Source organism: Oryzias latipes, chromosome 13 (assembly GCF_053564925.1).
Source record: "Oryzias latipes strain Hd-rR chromosome 13, Olatipes_Hd-rR_3.1".
Classification (NCBI taxonomy): Eukaryota; Metazoa; Chordata; class Actinopteri; order Beloniformes; family Adrianichthyidae; genus Oryzias; species Oryzias latipes.
This window is the reverse complement of record NC_136249.1, coordinates 18,511,213-18,537,214: the sequence shown is the minus strand read 5'-3', so window position 1 is coordinate 18,537,214 and position 26,002 is coordinate 18,511,213. Positions and strand designations below refer to the sequence as shown.

Here is a 26,002-nt window from a genome sequence, read left to right as displayed (position 1 = left end):
ATTCCTCCCCTGAAAGAAAAAAAAAAAGGAAAACATCAAAAACCTTTTTGGCACTAAGCTGGACCTTTATTTTTTAGTAAAAAATCATGGAGTCATCCTGAAACCTGCTGATCTTTTGAGCCGCTGCAACATTGAGGACTTCCCAAGCTTTGTCACATTTGGAAACAGAGGGTGAGGGTAGCACGGTCACTTCCCCTGGCAGTACTGTAAAGGAAAGCAGGTTCATTTGACTGCACTACATACTGCATTAAACTACAGCTCCCATGATCCTTACCTTCTCCAGGATCCAGTCTGCATCTGCCACAGCCCGGTTTATCATGAGGAGGATCCTTTCTGGGTCTTTTTCATCAGAATGGCTGTTGTAGCTCTGCAGAGGACAAAGAGCAAACTATCACTAACTCATTGGTGGAGAGGTAGTGTCTGCCCTGAGACTGAAAGATGGTAGTGTACCCATTTCCCCAACAGAGGGTTCAAATCCAAAGTACAATTGTTTACATTTAACCTGAGTAAAGATGAGCGCTCACCTGTCTGATGGCGTGCCTGTAGTGCTGTTGCATGGCGGCGGATGGCAGCTGCCTGCAGCACCTCAGCAGGTACCTGTACAGCTGCACAGATGTCTGGATGAGCTCTGCTCCAGGTAAGGGGGGCATCTTACCTCTGAGCTTCCTGGTTTTGAGGCTGAGTGGTAGGAGCCAAAAAACGTAATAGAGGTTGGAGCTAAGATTAAGAAAACCCAAAGGATGTTGATGGAGCTAGTTGGTGTGATGAGGAGAGGGCTTGATGGAGGCCGAAGACCCGTGAATCTCCTGACTCTTTTAATTCCTGATAATTACGGGTTTTTTCTCAAGGAAATTCTCTCCCAACGTTTGTCTTCTGGTGTTTTAAATAAAGGTTTTGAAAAAAAGGTTGGTTTGGGGTTAGGACGTACGTAGGTCGCCAGCGAAAACGGTATCACTCTATCACTCACCACAGCGACCGATCACGCAACGTGGACAACGTCACGCATCCGCACAGACCTGAAGAAGACGTAGCCGATGCAAAAAAAAAAAGACGTAGCCGATGCTACTTAATCTGACGGGAAAAAAAACATCTGTCGGTTGTTTACGCTGGGAGCACAATGCGCATGCGCAAATAGTACACTTAATACTATTTCTTTGTTTTACGTCGCTTGGCAAACAAAAGAATAGCACATTACCGCCACCACCTGGTCTGGAAGGTGGGTCGAGGGCTTTATCATGTCAATAGATTTGACATGTCCTACTCAGGGCATTTTATGTTTGTCCCATCAGGCGTGTACTGCTTAAAAATTTGATCAAATATATATTACTAGTTTTTTTAAATTTCATATTCAATGGAATTTTCATTTATTGAATCTGTTTTTAGTGTGTCTTTATGCTTTGCATAATATTTACATTTCAATATTACATCCTCCATAGTGGCCCTGTGACAGACTGGCGACCTGTCCAGGGTGTACCCTGCCTTCGCCCATGAGTGGCCAGGATAGGCTCCAGCAGCCCTGTGACCCCGAAAGGGACAAAACGGGTTTACAAGATGAATAAATATGAATCTTCCACAGTTTCTATATCCTGACAAAGTCAACTTTATTGTCGATTTTTCACATGTGCATCACATACAATGAATCGAAATTCCGTTTCTTACTCTCTCATGTCTGTTCAAGAGAAAAAAGAAAATAAATAAAAGGAAAGAAAAGAAAGACAATTTACAACATTAGCTATTAAAGTGCAAGTGCACTTAAGGCAGTATCTCAAGGCAGCGGGGAAGGGGGGGGTCACCCAAAGTAGTGGGGGAAAGTGTAGAAAAAGCCAATGAGCTGAATACCTTTTTTAATAGGTTTGACATTTCACCCCCACTCCCCCCACTTCCAATACCAGCCCGGTCCACGCTACACCCATCACAGTGCCCTTCCCACTGCATGTCCTTACCCCTCAGCCAGAGGAGGGCCCAGCTGCTCAGGCTGCTGCTTCATCATTAATCAGCCATGATCTCTCTCTTCCCATGTCCTCTACATGTGATCCGCACCCTCCACCTGCAGGATGTACCCCCACCGCATCACAGAGCATCAGGTGAGGAGGGAACTGCAGAGACTGAACACCAGGAAAGCAGCAGGTCCAGACAGAGTGTGTCCCAGGCTGTTGAAAACGTGTGCAAATGAGCTTGGGTCTCCTCTTCAGCACCTTTTCAACCTTAGCCTAAATGTAGGACATGTTCCATCCCTCTGGAAGACCTCGTGCATTGTTCCTCTCCCCAAGGTCAAGCACCCGAGGGAAAAGAAGGACTATCGGCCTGTAGCACTGACCTCACATGTGATGAAGACCTTTGAGAGGTTAGTGCTTCAGCAGCTGAAGCCACAGGTGCAGCACGTCCAGGATCCACTGCAGTTTGCATACAGGGAGAGAGTAGGGGTGGAGGACGCAATCCTCTACTTGCTACACCGCACCTATTCTCACCTGGATGAAGGAGGCGGCGCTGTGAGAATGCTTTTCTTTGATTTCTCCTGTGCCGTTAACACCATCCATCCTCACCTGCTGCAGGAGAAGCTCACCAGGATGACTGTGCAACCATTCTTGGTGTCCTGGGTCATGGACTATCTGACCAATAGGCAGCAATATGTCCGCATGGGGGGGTCTGTCTCCAGTACCCTCAGCTGCAGTGTAGGGGCACCACAGGGGACTGTCCTGTCTCCTCTTCTTTTCATGCTGTATACGTCCGACTTCCGCTACAACACCTCAACCTGCCACATGCAGAAGTTTTCGGACGATACAGCTATTGTAGCTTACATCAAAGGAGAAGAGGAGGGGGAGTACAGGCGGCTGGTGGAGGACTTTGTGGCCTGGTGCGGGGAGAATAAGCTGCAGCTGAACATCCAGAAGACCAAGGAGATGGTTCTGGATTTCAGAAGGAAAGCCCGAACTCCTCAGCCCATGCACATAGAGGGAGTAAGTGTGGAGATGGTACAGACTTACAAGTACCTGGGGGTTGTGTTGGACCACAAGCTGGACTGGACTACCAACACGGACCAGCTTTACAAGAAGACCCAATCCAGGCTGTACTTTCTCCGGAGGCTGCGCTCTTTTAACATCTGCACTAAACTGCTCCACATGTTTTATCAGTCAGTGATGGAAAGTGCTCTCCTCTATGCTGCTGTGTGCTGGTGCAATACCAGCAAGAAGAACGTCTGCAGGCTCAATAAGATCATCAAGAGGGCAAGCTGTGTGGAGGGACTGAAGCTGGATCTTGTGGAGGATGTGGCAGAACAAAAAACACTGACCAGGTTCAGGGCCATCATGAAGAATATCTCACATCCCCTACATGAGGCCTTCACCAGCAGGAGGAGCACTTTCAGCAACAGACTGCTGTCCCAGTGCTGCTCCACAGAAAGACTGAAGCAATCGTTTGTTCCTCGTGCCATCAGGCAATACAATTCTCTGGCAGGGCATCTTAGAAGCAATTTCTTGTAATTCTTGTTTTTATTTATTTATTTTATTTCATTTTCTTACCCACTGATTTTAAATTGTTGATCTTTTTATCTATTAATCTTTTTAGTCTATTGCTATTTTTACTATTTTTATCGTTTTTAATATGTGTATGTGTTTTATGAGTGTGAGCAGATGGCCATTTTTAAATTTCCTCAGGGATTATTAAAGACCTTTTCTGATTCTGATTCTGATTTGAGCACTGTTCATGGGGGGAGATGGGTGGTGAGTAGGGGAGAGGGTGTTTAGCATCCTGATGGCCTGGTGTGTGAAGCTGTTTCTGAGCCTGGTGGTGCGGGAGTGGAGGCTCCTGTACCTCCTCCCTGAGGGCAGAAGGCTGAACAGGTTGTGTGCAGGGTGGTGTGCATCCCTGAAAATTGTTAGTGCTTTGCAGGTGATGTATTAGTCCTGCTGGGAGAGGAGTGGTGCTCCAATGATTCTCCTGGCTGTGTTGACTCCTCCTGGCTGTAGTGGTCCAACCAAAACAGCTCAGATTGGACTGACAGTGGCTCAGGTGGTTGAGCAGGTCGGCAATGGTCGAAGGATTGGCAGTTTGATTCCCACTTCCCCCCCCAGTCAACTGTTGTTGTGTCTTGAGCAAGACACTTCCCCCTTCCTGCCTCCAGTGTAGCCCCACTGGTGTGTGAATGCAAATGAATGTTTTGTGATGGTCAGACTGGCACACTGGCCTCTAACAGTGTGCCCCAGGACAGCTGTGGCTACATCAGTAGCTTACCATCACCAAGTATGAATGATGAGTGAATGAACAATGGACACATTGTAAGCCCTTACAGCGGCCGCAGAAGTGCCGAAAAATTCCATCCATTATTATTATTATTATTACTGGGTTATCAAATTTGACATTTCCTAAGACACACTGCATGAAGCTCAGACAAAACGAAAAAATTCCCTGTTAGAGGATGTGAGGCGGCAACACAGTTGTGTCTGATTTTGTTGTTGGGGTTAAATTGAAATGTCATTTCGTGTACATATGAGAAATCAAGACGATCCCTCCCGAACATATGGGACACATCTGTGAGTCCTTTGCTCAGAAACTGGATCTGACCCCGGCATCCGGCATGTTGGACCTCTGAACCTTTCAAAATGAACTACAAGGAAACTCCAAGTTTGTTGACTCTTTCATTTGATTTGTTCTCTGCAGTCAAGGAGACAACTTTTTCAAAGGATCAATATAAAAAAAAATCACAAAACAATAACATCGTTCTTAAAACACATCACTTTTATCTTCATTTATATCTAACCAAAAAAAAAAAGAAAGAAATACTGACACATTTTAACACTAATAGAGAAGAAGTTTTAAAATGGTTCTGTAATTGTTTGTTTTAGAAAATGTTGTCAAATTAAATTTAAACGTACATATATATGTTTGTATTTGTTTCAGTTTAAAAAAAAGAAGCGGCCTGGTCCTTTAACTACCACAAAGGGAGGAGGAGGGGGGGACTTCCGGCGCACGGGGACAAAAACAGAGCAGCATCCTGACGGTGGAAGCACAGGAGACCGTTCACTCACGCGCTGCAGCAGGAAAACCCGAACCGAACCGACGGACCCATCATTTTCACCATGGTGAAGATCAGCTTCCAGGCTGTCGCAGCACAGAAGGAGGAGAAGGAGAACGATGGCGACAAGACGGAGATCCTGATCCCTCATCCGATGGTGAAAAGACGCCGCCTCTTATTAGCTTGTGCACGCGCACGTTCACGAGCTGCAGCGTTTGATAATTTTATTTATGTATTTCATTCCGATTAGCCATTTGCTTGATAATCGAATCTTTCTTTGTTAGAGTTTCCGGACTGCGGCTGCGCGCGCGTCCTTAAACACCTTTATCAACGGAGTTCGGCCTCCCTAGAGGCGCGCGCTGGAAAATGCTGCTTTGGCTGACAAAATGGCCCGCGAGCTTCCTTTCCTCGTGCTGGCGCGCGTGTCAGGGCTCTAATCAACAAAACATGACGGAGCTCACCTGAAAGGTGTCCAGCTGGAGGACGCTGCCGCACAGCCACAGATGGACCTGTTTGTCAGAAGGAACACAGAGAGGCCCTGCAGAAGGTCTGGTCCTGACCTTCTGTCTATTAGACTTCCAGACAGGACTTCCTGTTCCATCTGAGTCACTGCCCTGAAACATGCAGGAGCTGCAGCTTTTTGCCCTGAAACATGCAGGAGCTGCAGATCTCAATGAAGGAAGAAGCTTTGATCACTTTGTTGCAGGAAGTCAGCAGGACATCAGCTCCTTCTGTGGAGTGTCAGCCCTTCTGGCTGTAAATGTAGACGCTACGCTCTGTGTGTAGTGCCACCCGCCCACACAGGTTGGCGGCAGCAGACGTGCTGCTAGACTGGAGGCGTACAACCGATTATTCACCATCTCCGTCTAGCTTTCAGTAGCACTTCCTCTTCTGGCTGTGATTTTTGGAGCTCTTCATCACAGAGACTTCACTGAAATGTAGATCGCCACAGACTGAACAAACCCTTGTGTTTGCTTTGAAGGATGAGGAGGGGCTGGTCCTGCCGCTGCGTCCTAAAAAATCTCCCCTCAATGGCCTCTGCTGCCTGACCTTCACACTGGTTGTCTTCATGGCGAGTCTGGTCCTGGCCTCCATCTATGTCTACCGTTTCTACTTCATTCCCCATGTAAGATCTCCTGCAAACCTCTCCTCTTAACTGTTTCTGCTAATCTGAATGCTAACCAGCGTTGCTGTACAGATGCCGGAGGAGAACTTGTTCCGCTGCCAGGTGCGTTACGAAGACCCGGTGTACGCCCCCCTGCGCGGGCGCCAGGAGCTGCAGGAGAATGTGGGCATCTACCTGAACGACAACTACGAGAAGATCACCGTGCCTCACTTTGGAGGCAGCGACCCTGCAGACATCATTCACGACTTCCAGAGGGTGAAGAGCACATTCGTTCAATTCCAAAAACTTTATTTTTAGCTACATATTACCGACCTTCTAAATCTCAGTTTGAGTCTTTTTACGAACCAGCAGACTTCTACTGCTACCCCAAATGGATATCTCTTTACTGTTTGTATTTCTGATATTTTAAAGCAGTGAATGTATTGAAAGTATAATGTGCATCCAAATGAAGAGGTGTCTGTATATTCATGACGGCTTCCCCTTTTCCTGTCGCAGGGACTGACTGCTTACCACGACATCGCTTTGGACAAATGCTACGTTATTGAGCTCAACACCACTATTGTGATGCCTCCACGCAGTCTTTGGGAGCTCCTGGTTAACGTGAAGGTAGCACAGCAGCAACACGCCGTCTCCATGCAAGCGTCTTCTAGTCATCTGACAAAAACACAAGAAAAGTTCATACAGATTTTAGTTGAAGATATTATGTCTCTGATCGATGAGGATGTCCGACCTGAACAACTGAAGTCCAAATGAACTTTTTCTTCTTTAGAACCATCCTGGATGAATGAATCCTGCTCACTCTGAGCATTTCCACATTTGCTAGTTTAGTTGAATTCCATCTTTTCCCACTGCTACTTAATGGATGTTATTAGAGCTTTAACTTTTACCTCTTTCAAAGAAAGTATTAAACTTTACAGATAATGAACTTTTATCTCATGCTGACCCATTTAAGTATGTCACATCATGCTGGGTTTGGTCATGTGACCCAAAAGTTGAGGGGGAAAAAAAGAAAACATGAGTTTTCTGGAAATGCCTTCAGATTTGTTGGAGCTAAGAGTCGACCTGCCGTCCCAGCAGCGGAAAAGCTTTTCTCCATCACTAAAACTGATGTCAATGAGAAACCTGTTTTTTATGTTACTGTTAGTCTTTTTCCGATTAATTTGCCAGTGATTGTAACTGCTGGTTGATGACTTTTCCCCCCAATTTGGTTCAAGTCTTTAGTAGGCCGGCTAGATCTTCTTTTTCCCTCTGACTTGTGTTTCTACCTCTGACAGAAGGGAACCTACTTGCCTCAGACTTACATCATCCATGAAGAAATGGTAGTGACAGGCAAAGTGCACAACATGCGTCAGCTGGGACCTTTCATCTACCGGCTGTGCAACGGGAAGGACACGTACCGCCTTAGCCGCCGCGTCGCCCGCAAACGTAAGCCTTTCTTTCCTGAGGTGACCTGGATGTAGGAAATGCGGAAGGTGAGATCCAGACTAATCCCGTTTCTGGGTTTTTTTCTCTCCTCAGGCATCAACAAGCGGGAGGTGAAGGACTGCCACAAGATCCGCCACTTTGAGAACACTTTTGTGGTGGAGACGCTCATCTGCGATCAAGAGCCAAGCACCTAAAGACATGTTTCCACTTACCACCCCAGCCACTGTAGCACCCCCGCCCCCCCCCCCATCCCTGTGGATTTCACCGTGTCTGAGTTGCACTTTACTTGTGATTTTTTGATGTCTTATTGTAAACGTTTTTTCCCACCACTTCCTGCCTGTGTTTTTGTTTGACTCTTTTGTTTCATAGGTGTTAAGCTGAAGTGTGATGCAATACTGATATTTTGGTTCTATCACAGGATTTTCATGTAGCAAATCCTTAAACCAGTAATAAGGGATCATTTCAGGACCTCTCCTTTTCCTCTTCGGGGATTTGTAAGAAGGTAACCGTTTCCATGCGTTGCCAAGGAGACCGTGTTTTTTCTTTATTTTTTTTCTTTTTATATCCCTTGAGGGTGAATTAACAGTCATCTGTGCAAAGCATGCTGATTTGCTTTTGGAAGTAAATATTATTTAAGGATTTCCTGCTGCTTGCGTGCATCTTCCCTTGCCTGCTTGTTGCTTTCTAGCTCATAAGGAAGGCTGCTTTAGACTGCACTCACTCCTATAAGTAACCCTTTTGAGGTCACACTCATGTTCTGTTGAACCTATTTTTAGCTTTTTTCCTCACTTCTATGAAACATTTTGCCTTTGCATGTATTTGTGGGGCAGAGCAAAGTGGCACTCGGAGAATGTTTTGTAAAAACGACGTCTAAAGCCTTAGTCCTGAGACTGGACTAAAGTCCATGCAAACAAAACTCATGGTAGCTGAACTGAACCATTTTTGATCTATATATATTTTGTCTGTGAATAAACATGACTGAAACAAGTGTTGTACAATTTCTATATATATACACTGACAACCTCCCTCTTTAAGTTAATGGCAGCCCATAGAACTTTCCAGAAAGAATCACTGGCCAGTCGCTCTCATTATGAACAAGTTCCACCATCAAACTCTTGTCATCTGCCAATCAAGTCTAGAGAGAAACCTAAACGTCGTGGGTCCATCCAATCAAACCTTATGCCTCCACTTCCTTGAGGCAGTGATGTTGACATGGCTCATAGTCTTTTAGTTACAACAAAAGTCACAGCTAAAGGTGGGGCGCAGTAGTTTGAGATACAGTTTAGCTCTCCTTCAACGTTCATGTTGGAGAGCAAATGAAAGTCAGCGATTGACGAAAACTTTCCAACCATTCAACAAACGCAGAAAATAAGTCGGTCACATCCAAATCAATTTAAAACTAAAAATATTATGTAACAAGAATTTTTTTATTTTTTTTTATTAAGGCTGGTCTTCATGACCAACTGTGACTTTTAAAAAACTAAATCTGCAGGCATCTGTGTGGCTTTAAAGTATGATAGTATTACCATATGTCATGTTTACCATGTGTGTGAGTTTATCATGTGTGTGAATTTACCATGTGTGTGAATTAAGCATACGTGTGTGTTTTTACCATGTGTGTGAGTTTACCATGTGTGAATTAAGCATACGTGTGTGAATTTACCATGTGTGTGAGGGTACTATATCAGACTCCAAGAACTTTAGAGAAAAATTGAAGATGAGACAAAATAAAAGAAATAGAATTAATGCTAAGTGACCAACTAAAATTTAAATCAGACGGAATAAATAGTTTTTTTTCTTCTTGAAAACAAAAAGAAAAGTGATTTTCTTTCTATCTTCCATTGCAGACTGGAAAGCAGAATTAGTCTTAGCTGTGCTTGTAATTCAATCACTCTAAAAAGCCATTATGAAGCAAAACCAGTTTCATCCCCAAGCTGACACTCCTCTGCTGAGCAGCTTCTCTTTCTCACAGTTCATGTGGAAAACAGAGATCATGTGTTCATCCTATCCTTCACTTTGACAGCTTCTATAAAAGCAGCTTTTGGAAGAGCTTGATGAGCATCCTCCCATCAGTAGCTGATCAGCTGCATTAGCATTTAGTTCAGTGATAGGAATCTTGAAGTGATTGAAGATGCTTTACCTTCCTGGCTGCTGCCTCGTGTTTCTGCTGTTCCTGAGCTCTGTAGATTCTGGTAAGTAGAAAAACTTTACTTTAAATACATTGACGTAATAGAATTGATCATTATAATGTTTGAAATCAGGAATCTGAATAGATTAATATTCTTCCCCTTTCAGCACATCCCTTCTGTGGGATGTGCACAGCGAATAAGCTTTTACTGATTCACACTGATTAGTGGTTTGGTAGAGATTTTTATGCCTAGACTAGCATCCTGACAGAAGCCTGTATTTTATCCAGGCTGGGGACTGGCACAGGGAGACCACGACTTGGGTCCACTTGTGGCTGCATAGTTTGGCAGCAGCATGAAGGGTCTTGTCCCGAGACCCACACTAGATAAAGCTCAACGCAGCGCCTGGGAATCAAACCGTGATTTCCCATCCACCTGGGCCATCCAGTTAATATAAAATAATTGACCCTTCCTGGAACAAAACAAGCTTCATTTATCAAATTTCCGAAAAGTTTACCACTTTACCCACAGAACCAGAGAAGAATTAACCTAAAATGTTTTCTTTTTGTTGAATTTTTAACCCTTGTGCTATCTTAGATGACCCCACCCTTACATTGACGTGTTCTCCCCACCATGACAAAGGTGGATAAAGGTGGAAAGATTTCATGTCATCCATGGACACCAGTGAGGTTCAGAAATCATTGAAGAAAAAAGGTTCAGCGCACTGTCTAGTGGTTCTAGATGACCCAACTCCCAATGTTAAAGTGCCTAGGATAGCACAAGGGTAAAACTGAAATTTTTGACAGAGTATTAGGCCTCGATAGCAGAAGAAAGATAAAAATATGAGACAAAAGTTGAAAGATTATGGAGAACAAAGTCTAAATTGAGAAGAATAAAATTTTAAAGTTATGAAAAAAAGTTGGCTTTTTAAGAGAGTAAAGTTGTGCAATTTGGAGAAAAAAGTCAACAATTTATATAAAAAATGTGGTAATATCGGGAGAAATTTGTCAAAATTACAAGAATAAAGCTGTAAAATTATGAGAAACAAAACAAAAATTTTTGAGAAAACAATCGTGCATTTATAAGTAAAAAAGTCAAAACTTTCATAGAGTAAAGACATATATTATCAGTAAAAGTCAACATTGTTGACTGAATGAAGTCTCATTATGATTATAAAAAGTCACATTTCTTGGAGAATACAGTCGAACAAATATGAGAAATAAATTTAAACTTCACAAGAATAAAACTTAAATGAAAATGATGAGGTTAGATGACACCATGAAAACAACATAAACAAAAAATGAACTCATGGACATTTTTGCCAGTTGTGTTCCCTGTTCAGTCTCAGTTGTGCATCCGTTCTTGTTTGTTCTGTACGGTGGAAGGACCTCCTCCCTGGAGAGAGAGACTTGAACCATACAATTTTGTTGTACTGCTCTTACTTTGAAAACTCTACAGGGAAATTCATGAATTAGTTAGTGGTTTGGAGAAAAAAGAAAGTTTATTGCAAACACAATCTTCTGAGGGAACATCCGCCTTTCACGTTCAGGAAAAACGTTGTGGAAAATCAAAGAGCAGCTGCAGAAGAACAAACAAGTTAACCTGAAGTTAAATGTCGAAGGACAGCCTCCCCAACAGGTGAAAGAGTCCTGGTTGGAGCAGCCGCTGGACCACTTCAACCGACTGAAAGGCAAGACCTTTTCTCAGGTACAGTGGAGGCGTTATGACGTAATGATCAACAAAAACAAAACAAACATTCTTTTTTTTTAAAGTTATACAAGCCCTCAGTGGTACAGAATTACATGTCAATGCATGCAAGGTTTGTTTAAAAATATTTTTCATACTTCCTTAATTTTCTTCATAAAGTCTCCATGACAGCACAAAACATATTTTATTCAATTAGTAAAATCTTTTTGTGTTATTTCCCTTGACACAACAAAACTCATAAGACTGTGATGTTAAATGAATTTTGTCTTTTTACTTTGGTAAACTCTGAAAGATTCTAAGAACAGCCTGAAGGAGAATCTCCAGATGAACATTTTGAAGGGGTTCATTTACCGCATTCAACAAGAGTCTCAGTTTTCACCTTGTTTCCCCGTTACGACCATCACTACATTCAGGGCAGATCCTCCTCAGTTTTATGTTTCTTTGTCTTAATCTTCTCCCTTTGCTCTTGCAGAAATTCTTTGTGAATGAGGCTCACTGGCAGCGTCCCGATGGTCCAGTGTTCCTCTTCATTGGTGGGGAAGGACCCATCTTTAGTTTTGACGTACTGGCAGGTAGTCAACATCTCCAAGTAAAAACCAGTAAAACGTGTTGGGCTTTTCTCATTCTCTGGACAAAGTTTACAAACCAAGATATGTTTTTTATTTTTATTTAAAAAGAAGGTTGAGTTTAGGGACTACAGAGGTGAAGGTCACTGGAGTGCATTTGAATGCAGCACACAATTAAAGGACACAATTAAAAAAACACCTGCCTTGAATTTTTCCTCACTTTTACTTAGATGCACATCTTAAAAGTCCCCGATGACACAGCCTTGATAATCCTGCAACAGAATGAGGAAGAGGAGTGAAGTCTAGTGGTAGACTTCATCCCCATTTGGTGAAAAACATTCATCATTCATTCATTTGTTCATTTTCTATTGTTTTGCGCCTTTCTGGATCAGAAGGCTGCTGGAGCCTAGCCACTTATGGGTGAAGGCAGGGTACACCCTGGGCTGTTTGCCAGTCTGTTGCAGGGCCACAAATCACACTCTCACACCATCGGACAATTTAGAGTTTCCAATTGACCTATAGAGCATGTTTTTGGACAGTGGGAGGAAGCTGGATTCCCTGGAGAAAACCCACGCATACATGGGGAGAACATGCAAACTTCACACAGAAAGGCCCCCAGTGATGTTTTGTTGCAGGTGCCCCTTCCGGGACTTGAACTGGGGGCCTTCTTGCTGTGAAGAACATCTGTCAATTAAATAAAACGTTGAAACCAAGGAGATGCTAATAGACTTCAGGAAGAAGCAGACTTTTGTTCCCACAGTGGAGAACTGTTACAGTGAGTTACAGGCTCTAGATACCTTAGGATGTTCTTAGATAACAATCCAAAATGAGAATTCTGGGTCAGATGCGTCAGCAGCAAAACACAGTAAAAAGACTATATTTTCAGATTAAATTGATGTCTTTAAAGTACATATCACTATTTTTCGACGTGATTTTAACATTCTTTTAACATTTATTGGTTTGGAAACAGAGGTTCAAAGAAGTGATCTGAGGGAAATGGTTAGCCAACATCGTTCTGGAAATCATCTTATCTGATTTAGAAAGTCTCAGCAAAACAATTAACCACTCAGTCCCTCTGCTCCTCTTCTCACTGCAGATGCCCCGCCTCCCACTGACAGGGAAAAGGACTAAGTTTTTATTTGTTCCCAAAATAGCCAGCAACAAAACAACAGTTGGTTTGATAAGTACCAATCAGACTATCATCAGTCATCTATTGTTTTTCAGCTGATTATTGTGTGTCGATATGTTTTTCCTCTTCCTCTTTAAACTTTTACATCTTTGGTAACTTTTTTTTTCAGGTCACCATGTTGAAATGGCTCAACAGCACGGGGCTCTGCTGCTTGCAGTGGAACACCGTTTCTATGGTGACAGCATCAACCCAGACGGCCTAAAAACTGAGAGTCTGGCCGACTTGAGTAGCCAGCAGGCGTTAGTATTGGTTTTCGCATGTGTGTGGGTTCTTTCTTCCTTTCCTCTCCTCTTTCATTTGTGTCTTTCCTTTAGCTGATGCTCAAATGTTTTGTAATAAACAGTCCTTGCAGAAGTTTCTTCACTGTTCTGAGTTGCCATCAGATTCAGTGTGCCATCTTTTCAGAGTTACTTTCAGAGATGTATGTCATTTCATTTGTTTGTAACTGTGGTGCTGAAAAATGCCCCTTTGTTCTTAGGCTTGCAGACTTAGCAACATTTCATGGTTACATCTGTCGGAGCTTCAACCTGAGCAGCAGGAACCCGTGGATCAGCTTTGGAGGCTCCTACTCTGGAGCTCTGTCTGCCTGGTTCAGAGGAAAGGTACCCGATCATGCCTCACATTTAGGAACATGTGCTTTGATTATCGCCCTTCACAAGCTGTAGCTTGGTTCTTTTTTTCAGAATTTACCATTGCCTATCAGAGGAGCATACTCAGGAACAGTACAAAGTAAAGTTGAAGGTTATTTGGAATAATTTAAAAAAATGTGTTTATTTAAGCTAAAACTATCGGAACATCTTAACTATCAAAACTAACAGGTCCAAACCAGCATGAAGGAAGTCAAGACGATGCAGCTTCATGGAAAAGAACAAAGATGGGCTAACTGTTGTTTCCATCTCCTTTGGAACTTCTGCACTTAGTCGATACTGGTGTCATCATGGGATGTGGTTGGGGGCGTGGCTGGGTTAGTTTCTTTTTTTTTCAGTGAGAAGAAACCATTTTAAGAGTGAACCAAGACCATCAGATTGCGCCACACTAGACTGTGGATGAGGTTTCACACCAGACAGGAACCCTGGCCTCTCCAAATCAATGAATCAGTTCAAATCATACCTCAGTGAGAATGCGCCCTAAAGAAGAAAATAGGCAAACTTTCCAAAAGGGAAACTGTATTTGTAGAACATCACTAAATTTTAACAAGAATTTGTTTACTGAATGATTTTGCCATGAAAATGGCTTCAATTTATAGTTTTGGAGAAACTTTACAAATATTCTTTTAAAAGTGTGCTGCTTTTGAGTGAGCTTAGCAAATGATGGTTTTTGAAATTCATTAGTTGTGATTTAATTGACTCATTTGCAAATCTGGGTCACGAAAAAGTGGCTAATAACAAGCTAACAAAAATCCAGCTGGATGCTAACATTTAATGCTTAAAATGTAGTTTTCTGCAGTAATACCATTTATCTGGTGTCCTCAGTTTTTTTGGATAGACTCTGAACCCAAGCTCATGACCCAATTAGATTGTATTTTCATTCTTCATGGTGGATTTTTACCCAGTGTAACAAGGCATGTTTTACTTTATGTTTAAATGGGCATAATTTAAAACGTATTTGTTGTGTGACTCCTGGGCCACAAAATTTCACACAATACACAGAAATAACATGCAATCCGGACAAAAACATGCTTTATTGTGATTGAAAATTAATATTTTAAAACAAAACATTTTGAAAAAATTTTTATTTCAAAACTGTGGCTCTTCTCCTCATTATAGTACCAATTGCACCAACAGGTTGATGTTCTTCAGGGAAACACACAAATTTAGAGAAATGCTGCGTTCATGTGGTGTTGAAATTATTGGAAAAATGACTGTCCAACTCTGAAAACACACATAAACCTCAGAAAAACAACAAATCCTACACCATCACATGATAGCAGAATAACTTTCTGCATCCAAGCAAAAGTTAATGTATTTGTAGAGCACCATCTATAGAGAGACAGAAGCATTACATGGAAAAACAAACATTAATAAGGATTGTTAATGTAAAATTGTTTTGCCCACCCCTGTTTCAAAAGATTACATTTTTTTCTGTAATGATGCTCCTGGTCTCTCTTCTGTTAATATCCATAAAGTAGATTTTCTTTTCCACAGATCTACTATGCTGTGTTGATTTCCTTTTCTTCTGTCGCTGTGCATCAATTTCAGTTTCCCAGTCTGGTGTATGCAGCGGTGGCCTCATCTGCTCCTATCAAAGCAAAGCTGGACTTTTCTGACTACAATCATGTAAATGTTCGCAAAAATCCATGAAAACATGACTTATGGACAGTTTTACAGACATAGGCGATTTTTTTATCCTCTAAATCAAAACCATTAAAGTTGAAAGAAATGTTGATGTTCCTGATTGATCCCTAAGCGCTGTTCTAAACTAGAAAATACTCGTTCAGCATTTCTTCTTCTGTTTTAGGTTGTTGGTCTGAGTCTGAAGAATGTGGCAGTGGGAGGCTCTGAAAAGGTGTGAATGCGTCCACCTGTCTTCATGCCTGTGATTCATCCCTTTACCTTTCTGACTGCAGGTTTTGGTTATCCCTGCTCTTCTTGCAGTGTTGGGCTCAGGTACAGCAGGCCTTTGCTGCTGTTGAAGCAGAACTTCTCACTGGAAACCTCAGTCAGGTGGCCGGAGACTTCAACTGCTGTCAGATTCCCAAAAATCTGGATGATCAGGTAAGGAAAACCTGCTCCACACTGCAGTAATTGAATAAATGTATTTTTCTTCTTTTGTTTGATGCTTATGAATGGATAATATTCAGGTTCTAGGTCACAATCACCCCAATACACAGGAAACGTTGTTTTTTACAGAGTAACACAAAAATTATATGTACTTGTGACTTTCCAGCTTTGAGAAAATTGAATGCAAAAAAAAATCAAATAAGAAACATGTCCTTTTAAAAACAGGGGGAAAAGTTTTTTTATGTGTATTTAAGATTTGCAGAATAAAATTTAGGAGGAGTTAAAAAAAATAAACACATAAAAGCACAAAATACCATTTGAACCATTTCTTTTTCAACTGAGGGATTAAGAGATTTTAAATACTTTGGCATTGGGAGTTTCAGCCTTCAGTTTTTTACCTGAAACATTTCAGCATGTTAAGGAAAGCTTGATTCCAAAATAAAACTCTGTTGATGATGCTGATCCGCTTAGATTAGCTCTGCAGTTTGCTCTACCATTTCTGCTGTGTTACACATTTACTTTAAAAATGTATTCTATATTCTACATTAAACAGCTCATTACGTGTTGTGATATTATGAGTGTTCATTGTCCTTAAATGTTGTGTTTTAAACTTTTCTGAGAAATTGCTTACTCAGCAGTTTTGTTATCCAACCATCTCTACAATAATGATTCTATCTGAAATCTTTTTTCAATCAGATTGAGTTGATGCAGAACTTGGCAGATCTTTTCATGGGAACTGTACAATACAATGAAGAGGGTGTGCTGTTGTCTGTCAAAGAGCTATGTGACCTCATGACCAACGTCAGTGGAGAAGATAAAGACATGGAAGCCTACAGCCGCCTCATTAAACTCACACAGGTACAGTATGTATGGAAAACCCTTTAAATGATGCTTTGATGCCCACTTAACACCAGTAGATGTCACTAAAGAGCCAAGAAAGAGTCTAAGGTCGGTAGACAGATGTGTAACTCTGAGCCCAGCAGCAGATCGTTTGTTTCTGTGCAGGTTTACAGATCCTCCACAGAGGACAAATGTCTGGACGTTTCTCATGAGGAAACGATAAAACACTTGATGGACACGTCCGTCCACAGCAGCAGGAGAGCTGAGAGACAATGGACCTACCAGACCTGCACCGAGTTTGGCTTCTGTACAGCACACACACACAGATACACACAAGCAGATAAACACAGACACCCACACATACACAAAGATACTCACAAGCAGATAAACACAACACACACACACAGATACACAAGCACTCAAACCCACACAGAAACACAGACTCACAAACAAATACACAAAGACAGACAGACACACATGCACGCAAGCAGATAAACACAAATACACACACCCACACACACAAGCAGATACACATACACCCAGACACAAACACACACACACACTCACATACAGATACACGCAAGCAGATAAACACACACACACACACATACATACACACACACAGACAAATACACACACAGATTCACACAGATACACAAACAGTTACAAAAAGATACACAAAGAGTTACACACACAGACACACATGCATACATGCACGCAAACAGATAAACACAAATTTACACACCCACACACGCAAGCAGATACACATATACCCAGACACAAGCACACACATAAACCCACAAACAGATACGCACAGACACACACGAAAAAAGATACTCACACACACAAATAGATACCGTCACAGACCCAAACAGATACAAACACATGCACAAGCAGATACACACACCCACAAATACACATACACAGTCATACTTGTTTCTTGTGTTTGTCTCAAATACTTGTGATGTGTGCGTTTGTGTTTAGACCAGACTTGCGAGGACTCCACCTGTCCTTTCTCTGGGCTGATAAATCTGCAGGCTCAGACTAAACTGTGTACTGCAGTCTTTGGAATTTCCCAGCATTCTTTGCCCTCAAACATCGCCTTCACTAACAGCTACTATGGAGGAGACGAGCCGCATACACACAGAGTGCTTTACATCAATGGTGAGACTTTAATCCAACACAGGAGAACATGTAAAGACAGTAAAAGGCCTTTTATTATGAACGGATCATCAGAGTTGAAATAAATTCCTATCAATTTAGGGGGAATTGATCCATGGAAGGAGCTGTCAGTGGTTCAAGGAGGACAAGAGGTCCAGTCCGTGTTCATTGAGGACACTGCACACTGTGCTGATATGTCAAGTAGAAGAGTTGTAAAGCGGGATTCACTCAGGAGAGCACGGCAGGTGAGTGCACCTGTCTGTGGTGGTGCTAATCTGCAGGAAGCCTCAGATTAATTTTTGCTTTGTTTCAAATCAACAGGTTTAAATAATCCTAAAGCAACCAGTCAATAACATGAAAACACAATATGGTCTGCACTGTGTGTTTGTGTTTTGTTTCTTTTTAAACTGTATTATGTACCAAAATGATGAATGAAACCGGTTTCTGCTGCAAAGTCTCATATTTGTAACATTTTCTGCATATTTAAAACTGGTCTTTGACGGCTTGAAGCAAATGTGTTATTTTTCTTTTATCTAACAGGAGATTGAGAAACAGGTTTCAGACTGGCTGAGGACAGCTTCTCTGGAGAAGATGGACAAAGGAGCAGATGGCATTAAGCCTTGATCAGCTCTTATCACTGTCCTCTGAAACTGATAAGGAGTGGATGATAATGTGACCTGCTCTGCTCTGTTTCTCCTTCCCCTCCTTCTGCTTTTCCTATGTCTTCTAATTGTTTTCCATCTGGGAAATGTAAAAAATAACAAATAAAAAACATATGTTTTCTCCTTTTGATTTGTAGATTTTGATTTTCCTAAAAGCCTTTTCCATTTTCTCATCTTGTGTTTATAAGTGTTTATTGTAGATTTTTATATTAAATATCTTGATATAAAATCTGTTGTCTTGCTCAACAGTATCTGTGGTGTTTTTGTGCAGCACTTTGTTGACTTTTTCTGGACACAGCGAATCATGAAATAACTAAATCATGAAATAATGGGATGTTTTTGGAAAGGACTTTAGTTCTCCCAATGTTCATTTGTGTGTGTGTGTGTGTGTGGGTGGGTGTGGGTGTGTGGGTGTACGTGCGTGTGTGTGTGTGTGTGTGTACGCATGTATGTGTGTATGCATTTAGGTGAGTGTGTGAGAGAGAGTGTATTTACATGCGTGCACGTGTGAACACATACATCTGTGAACCTCTCAATAGGGGGGTCAAAAGCAGAGGGTCGTGACCCCCCCTGACCCTGTGGGAGTAATGATCATCAATCAGCTACAGGCTGAACAGACCTGCAGGGAGACAACGCTGATATGAACATGTTATGAACATGTTTACACCTTTTTCTTCGCGTGTTCTCCAGGACAGTGGAAGGTGGGGCGGAGTGGAAACCTCTTTATTTTTCCAAAAACGTTGTTTTCTTCTGATTTTTTATCATGCTAACACCCAAACGCCCGATGCAGGATGTGGATAACCAGAAAACCCAGAAGGACTTTCTTCTCCCCACTGCTGCCTGCTCAGTTGATCAATGAGGAACTTCTTGGAGCTCCTCTATTAATCAGAGCCTATCGGCTATCTGTCTGCCGGGCCAACCACTCACGCCCCCCCCGACAGCTGGGCCATGAAAAATGTGGTCTGCTGGATGAAGGGAGGTGTTGGGGAGGGGGGTATGTGGCAGCAGAGAAGAGGGGGGAGGTAAAAAAAAAAAAAAAAAAGCCCCTATCTGTTTTGAGTCAGGTCACGGCAGCACAACAACACTCATGCACACAGGTTTGATTCCTGCGCAGACGCAGCTGAGCCGACTGCTTGGATCAGGTGATCAGCAGATGTTCCTCACATCTGGCAGCGGGATCTTCCTTCATCTGAGCCACTGACTTTTTTTTGACGTCTCTGCAGCAGAAGTCTATGATGTCGTTGGCCTGACGTCCAATCATGCCGCTCACACTGACATCAACACGCTGCTGTGAATCTTCATCACCGCACTCATCCTGTCATTAGATTACACCTAATGTTATTAAGCTGCTCCCACCTCCTCCTCATTGCTCCTTTGCCTGCATCATCATAGATTTCTTGAAGATTTTATTAGAATGTGGTGCAGCCCCCCCCCCACCCCCCATGTTGGATTTATGAACCCTCAGACTTCTCTCTTTTAATCTGTCTCTCCTCTTTCACTTCCTTCCTGCATCTTTCCATCTATCATTCCCAGGGTTGGCGCTGGTGGAGGAGTATTAATCCCACCATCCCATCCCTCACTCCTCTGGACAGATGAGGAGATGGAGGTGCAAGATGGGAGGAGGTGGATCAGAGGGCAGGAGCCTTCAGATTACTTTTCATAACATTTACAGCGTGCAGCTCTACAGGAGGAAAAGATGCAGATGTATTCTGGGATGGTTCACGACCAGAGAGCTTCAACAGGTAAGGGGGCGGAGCAACGGGACATCAGAAATCAACGCCAGATTGAGAAAAACAAACAAACACAAGAAATGATTGAAATAAACAAAATAAGTTTGATCAGTGTGATACACTGTATGTCTACACAACAAAACTTAGTCTGCCGAATACAAATATACACATACAAATAACACACCATCACACAAGCAATCACACAAAAAACACACAATCACACACACAAATCGATCAGACATGTAATCACACACAAACACACATAAAAAATACAATCACCAACAATTACACACTCAATAAACACAACTACACACACAAAAACACACTATCACACGTACAATCCCACACAAATCACACACAAAACACAATCACACACACACAATCACTCACAAAACACACAATCAGTCAATCATGTTTATTTGCCATCATACACACAAAACACAAACACACACACGTTAACACACAATAATACACACACAATAACACCAAATCACAACCATACACACAGAAAACATACAATAACTACAGACACAATCACACACCCATATACACACAAACAAACAGCTGTGTATGAGGGAGGGGGGATCATTGAACACATGGCAGGTCTTACTAAATCTGTTGGAGTTTATTTCTGCATAAAGTAAAGAAACAGAGAGAAAAGAAATAAACGTTTGACCAGAAGTCAAGGTAAACCTCCACCCCCACCCCCCCACCCCCACAGACACACACACACACCCTCCTCCAGGCTTGTACAGTGACAGGTAGATTAAGAAGCATGATAGATGCCCCTCTCTGTATCTCCCTCCATCTCCACCCCCTTCCCGCCCTTCCATCCATCATGGCGGCTGGTGTAATTGCAGCTGCATGCGGCTGGCAGAAAGGGCCTCCATCCATCTCCTTAACAACAAACAGTCACCAGGACGGATGGTGCTGCACTCCCCAGTTAATCTCCATCTATAAGGGGGGGGGTGGGGGGGGGGGGTGCAAAAGAGAAATTGCAGAGGAGGATTAGAAAAAAAAGAAAACATAACAAGAATAATAACAAAATACATATAAGGCTAAAGGGAGGCTGGAAGGAAACTGGTCCAGGTACTTTGCCCCCCCAGGTGGAAACAACAGCTGAACCTTAATGAATAAAACCTGGATTATTGTGGGGTGAGGGAAAAACAATGCTTGAAGAAAATGTAAAAAAAGGAAGTTTATTTCTTTGTCATGACAGAGAAACAAGAGATACCAAGCTCATAAAAATACATACCCCCCCCCCCCCCCCGCCCACCACCCGTATGCTTCTCCATCTTTAGCCTTCTTTTTTCTTCTTTGGATCTTTCTTCATTTTCCCCTTCTTCCCTTCCCTCCGTCCCTCCGACCCCCCCCCCACCCCCCACCCCCTCCGTCTCTGAAGGCTGTCTGATGTTTCGGGTGGGGGTCAGAGAAGCCACATCTCCTTAATGGTGGAGTCACTGAAGTCAACAAGGTTCAACGATGTTCTGGAAGGAGACTGAGGCTAACACACCAACTGCAGCTTTTTGTGGACATTTCCTGTCTCCAGACGATGGGTGGTGTTGATGGAGGAGGAAGTGTTGACTGTTTTTACAGCTCTTCTCAAATGCAATTATATCAGCTTTTAATAGTTTTCATTAACTTACAGTATTTTAGAAGTATCGTCTTTCTTGTGCAGTGGTATTCTTTAGAAATGGATTATAATTTTCTGTTTCATTATTTTATCAAAATGTTCTCATATTTATACTCCGTATACGACAGTCCCTTATTTTATTCTCATTTATGTTCTATTCTACAAACACCTATTCATCATGCGAAGCAGAATTTACTATGGAAGTACGGACATATACAAAACCAACAGCAACATCACATTAAACAAAGAGCAGGAAGCTATCCTGGCACAGCCAGAACAATTATTGATCACAAATTTAGAATTGATTCTTTCTAGTCCTAAATCTTGTTGAAGGTGAATGGCGACTGATGAACCTCATGACGGAAACTGATGGTGCTAAAGGTTTTTTCAAAAATGTAAAATCATGTTTACTTTATGCTTAAAAAACTACGCTTTATAACAGGTTGACACGTTTATCATGGATATTCAGTGGTAACAGCATCAAGCCATTGTATTTTATCTTTCAAGGCTATCTTATTGAGGATTGGTTTGTTGATGAAGTGAAGCAGTTTTTAATATATGGTCTCATCATTGCATTAAAAATGTTTTTTTTTCCTCAACTAAAATTTTCTAGACTAAGTAACCCTTGTGCTATCCTAGGCACTTTAACATTGGGAGTGGGGTCATCTAGACCCACTAGACAGTGCACTGAACCTTTTTTCTTCAATGATTTGTGATCTTCATTTGTGACCATGGAAATGGGCATGATTCGCAAAACTGCAGTGGAAACACCTTTTTCTAATTGAATAAGTCAGGTGACCAACAACCGGATGGCAATGCACTTCTTGGTAGCAACTGGCTGTAGAGCAGGCACCACAGGAGTTCCCCCAGCATCACACAGCTCATCAAAAGTTGAGTGAAATTGTTGGATCCACACCTCCTCCGTAAAATCACAAACCACAATTTTCCAGAATGGCTTCATCTGTAGCCGCTCCCACGTGTAAGGAGCTTGCCGCTCCATGGCCTGAAAAAGACGCCAACGTCTCTTTTGATTGATGATGATCAATCAAAAGCTGGTGCCGTGGCAGAAATTTGGATGTATCTGCAGTAAATCAAAGCATTGGTTTATATTTATTTGCATAATTATGAATTCATGGAAACAGTGTGATTGTGAAACTGTGTTTTTTCGATATTTCTAGAATTTTGATAAAGTTTTGCGCATATGTGTAATGGAAACGTAGAGACTGTTCAAATAGTATTGTTTGTTTTGCAACCATCCTTCTTAAGTAGCCGTTAAATTGTTTTCAGGATGATAGGGTTGCTGGAGCCTATCCCAAGTGCTGTTAGATGAAGGCCGGGTTCCCCCTGGACAAGTCACCTGTTTGTCACAGGGCCACACACTGCTGAAGACTATTTAGAGCCATGATAAAGCTATGAAGCATGTTTCAGACCTGTGGGAAGAAACTGGAGAAGGCCAACCCCCTACACCACCATGCACTTCTTCATGCGCAGATGACATTTGTACACTGTGAATGACTAGAGTTAAACAATTCATCAGCCTTTATGAATAGAAATTCACTTAAAAAGTGCTTTCCTGCTTGTAGTTTCCTCTTCTCTTTGGCCATTGCCTGCAGAGAGTAACAATGGGGGGGCATTGGGACCCTCCAGCACAAAGGCAAATGAGTGAACACACACACCGGGCCCTTTGCAGAGGGAAAGCAGTAAAAGCTGAAGCTGTGACAGTAACGAATAACTGCGGCAGCGCTGACACGCTGACTGGACCCACAGAGCACCTGCATGTGGCGGAGAACACGAACCGTTCTTTGACCAAACCATTGCGTGCAGCTGAGGCGCTGAGACGAGAATCAACTTATTCCATTAAATCCCAGTTCATACACTGAAAGTCAACAAAACACATGAAACAGACAGAAAAGAAACTTTTCAGAAATCACTCTTTCTTAATTTAGATTTTAAACATTTCAGATATTCTGATTCAAACAATCATTAATCAGACACACTTTTGTGAAGTCATCATGACAAAATAAAAAGACAAATCTCCCAGGATTACTTACATTTCCTGAATAAAAACAGATTAATTAATGCTTGAAAAATTAAAATTCATTGATAGAAATAATTTTACATACATGTTTTTTTCTTTCATATAATAAAGAACATTTTTCTACCTTAATAAAGTCACATTCACACACACATTCGCACACACTGATGGTAGTGGCGTTCAGTGTCTCACCCAACGACACTTCAACACATGGGCAAGGTGGGAACCAAACCTGCAACCCTCCGATCAGAGGTCAACCACTGCTCTGCACCACAGCAGTAGTTTAAAGATTTAGAAGCAGGCCGGCTTCAAAATCAAATCTTTTAGAGAAACTGACACTTTATGTGCAAATGAGATGGAATGAGTCAAAACGTGAAGGCAGAAACTTTCTTCTACATTTAAACCTTTTGGAATACTCGGTAACAAAAACAAATCCTTTACATTTAACTTCAGACATGGTTGGTTCTTGTTTAGTTTGGTCCCATTGCTCCTGTGGGAAGATCCTAACTCTTCAGGTTCCTGGAGGCTTGTTGTCAGCAGTTGTTGATGTAAATCAGTCAGTTAAAAATCTTTAACCCTCTTCCTGAGACCCCCACCCAGTCTCAAGCATGTGTTGTATTCTTAAGACTTTCTTAGCTTCTTGAAATTCGTACTTCTGTCATTGCATTGACCACATGTCTGTATATGGACTGGAATTTGTTTTTTTTTAGTAGAACTCTCAGGATGATTTGTTGTGCATCATCAGACTTTGTATTCACAGACTTTACTGACTATATTTGTAAGAAACATGAGAAGATGACAACCACAGAAGCTGAGAAAGGAACTTCCAGTTTCAGGATCTTGAGGAGCTCTGAACTTTTCGACAAATTGCAAAATAGGAACTTCAGTTTATTGGTGTGTGATAGACTACAGATTCTCCTCTAGCCTTAACAGACTAAATAGTTCCACCACTGAAAGGCCCGTCCATTCATCCACCATTAAACCAAGGCGTTTTCGCTGTCAAGGCAGGAGTGCTAACCACTACACCACAACCCGTGATGAAGGAAATTGTTTAAAATATTTAGGTTATTCCACCTTTTCAATTCCACATTATTTAAATAAACTTTTTTTAAAATCAGGTGTCGCCATTTGGACATCTGATGATGCTCAAATCAGCTTCTCTGTCCTGTGTGGAAGTGGGCGTGGCAAAGACGCCATAAAGCCATTGATCCATTAAGTGTTTTATGAAGTGTAATGCACCACATGATTTACATGGTTAGATCGTAGCTTTAGATAAATAAAACAGAGCCTGTATGATCCACTCCATCCCTCAAACAAACAAACAAACAAACAGCTGGAAATTCAAAAACTGTTGCGGAATTTACAGGTCAGTGGGGGGGTTGTGATCACCTATATTGGAAGTCGGCGCCCGGCGGAGTTGAAAGGCCCTCGGCTGCAGAGACAGTGCAGGGGCCCCACAGGGGGCTCCACCCCACAGGGACTCCCTCGCTGTTGATCCCTGCCGTGCCGCCACTGATTGAAGTGCATCCGCCCATTGGCCCTCACAGCGAGGCCGCAGGTCATGATGACGTCACTGAAGTGTCATACAGGCCAACAACACTGCAGCGCCACCAACAGGCCAGAGAAGTTCTCTTTAACTTTCTCATCAGAAAAATGTTGATTTTCTCTGCTTTTGTCAGGTCAGCAAAAATGAAAGACATTTGATTCTGAAGTTCTTCCTTCATCAGAGGTGATGATGATGATGATCTGAACCTAAAACCTGTTTCTATAGCCACACTCACACACACAGACACACACACCCCACACTCCTTTTTATTCATGCGGCCAACATTGGTGGTATCATATTTGTGAATGAGCAACAACCCAGACCCCGGCTCTGCGGGTCAGTCTGATGGTCTGGATTTCTTCGTGGGTTCTGTGGAACCAAGAGACAGAAGAGAGGAGATTCTTCTTGAAGGGGGGGGGGGGGGGGGGGGGGGGGGGCTCAGGGCTGAGATAAAATTGAAGGAGTAAAAAAGACTATGTGGTGATAAGGAAGAGGAGGAGGAGGAGGAGGAGAACTGGATGGAAA

General features: G+C 42.3%; 3 protein-coding genes across 5 annotated transcripts; 2 read left to right on the top strand and 1 right to left on the bottom strand.

Annotated features, from left to right (window-relative positions):
* Positions 1-44: 44 nt before the first annotated feature.
* lyrm9 (LYR motif containing 9) lies at positions 45-5,759 on the bottom strand. 3 transcript variants are annotated; one of them, XM_078930018.1, is made up of 4 exons: positions 5,473-5,759; positions 525-605; positions 275-367; positions 45-204 (listed from the first exon to the last, which is right to left on the bottom strand). In XM_078930018.1, exons 1-4 carry the CDS (start codon positions 5,632-5,634, stop codon positions 187-189), a joined length of 354 nt encoding a protein of 117 aa, XP_078786144.1. In that variant the 5' UTR covers positions 5,635-5,759; the 3' UTR covers positions 45-186. The 3 variants fall into 3 exon arrangements, with proteins under 3 accessions (XP_078786144.1, XP_011480927.1, XP_020563976.1); XM_011482625.4 differs by lacking the exon at positions 5,473-5,759 and adding an exon at positions 968-1,106 and having other exon boundaries at positions 525-873; XM_020708317.3 differs by lacking the exon at positions 5,473-5,759 and having other exon boundaries at positions 525-1,149.
* LOC101174610 (integral membrane protein 2C) lies at positions 4,913-8,549 on the top strand. Its single transcript, XM_004075453.5, has 6 exons — positions 4,913-5,168; positions 5,994-6,137; positions 6,210-6,392; positions 6,633-6,743; positions 7,412-7,562; positions 7,656-8,549. The coding sequence occupies exons 1-6, from the start codon at positions 5,076-5,078 to the stop codon at positions 7,754-7,756; spliced, it is 783 nt and encodes a 260-aa protein (XP_004075501.1). The 5' UTR covers positions 4,913-5,075; the 3' UTR covers positions 7,757-8,549.
* Positions 8,550-9,595: 1,046 nt separating this feature from the next.
* Positions 9,596-18,779, top strand: prss16 (serine protease 16). Its single transcript, XM_011482735.4, has 13 exons — positions 9,596-9,754; positions 11,238-11,395; positions 11,868-11,967; positions 13,260-13,389; positions 13,629-13,752; positions 15,349-15,426; positions 15,608-15,655; positions 15,745-15,864; positions 16,567-16,728; positions 16,876-17,017; positions 17,695-17,874; positions 17,974-18,116; positions 18,412-18,779. Exons 1-13 carry the CDS (start codon positions 9,694-9,696, stop codon positions 18,493-18,495), a joined length of 1,530 nt encoding a protein of 509 aa, XP_011481037.2. The 5' UTR covers positions 9,596-9,693; the 3' UTR covers positions 18,496-18,779.
* The last annotated feature ends 7,223 nt before the right edge of the window (positions 18,780-26,002 follow it).

Bases quoted from the DNA above. Each gene is read 5' to 3' on its own strand.
- LOC101174610 (XM_004075453.5), top strand. From the start codon at position 5,076: ATGGTGAAGATCAGCTTCCAGGCTGTCGCAGCACAGAAGGAGGAGAAG. The intron at 6,138-6,209 runs GTAAGATCTCCT...GTTGCTGTACAG, and splicing joins GTTTCTACTTCATTCCCCAT to ATGCCGGAGGAGAACTTGTT. The intron at 7,563-7,655 runs GTAAGCCTTTCT...TTCTCTCCTCAG, and splicing joins CCGCCGCGTCGCCCGCAAAC to GCATCAACAAGCGGGAGGTG.
- lyrm9 (XM_078930018.1), bottom strand. From the start codon at position 5,634: ATGTTTCAGGGCAGTGACTCAGATGGAACAGGAAGTCCTGTCTGGAAG. The intron at 606-5,472 runs GTGAGCTCCGTC...ACATCTGTGCAG, and splicing joins TCCAGCTGGACACCTTTCAG to CTGTACAGGTACCTGCTGAG. The intron at 368-524 runs GTGAGCGCTCAT...TGTCCTCTGCAG, and splicing joins ACAGGCACGCCATCAGACAG to AGCTACAACAGCCATTCTGA.
- prss16 (XM_011482735.4), top strand. From the start codon at position 9,694: ATGCTTTACCTTCCTGGCTGCTGCCTCGTGTTTCTGCTGTTCCTGAGC. The intron at 13,390-13,628 runs GTTAGTATTGGT...CTTTGTTCTTAG, and splicing joins GACTTGAGTAGCCAGCAGGC to GCTTGCAGACTTAGCAACAT. The intron at 15,656-15,744 runs GTGTGAATGCGT...CTCTTCTTGCAG, and splicing joins CAGTGGGAGGCTCTGAAAAG to TGTTGGGCTCAGGTACAGCA.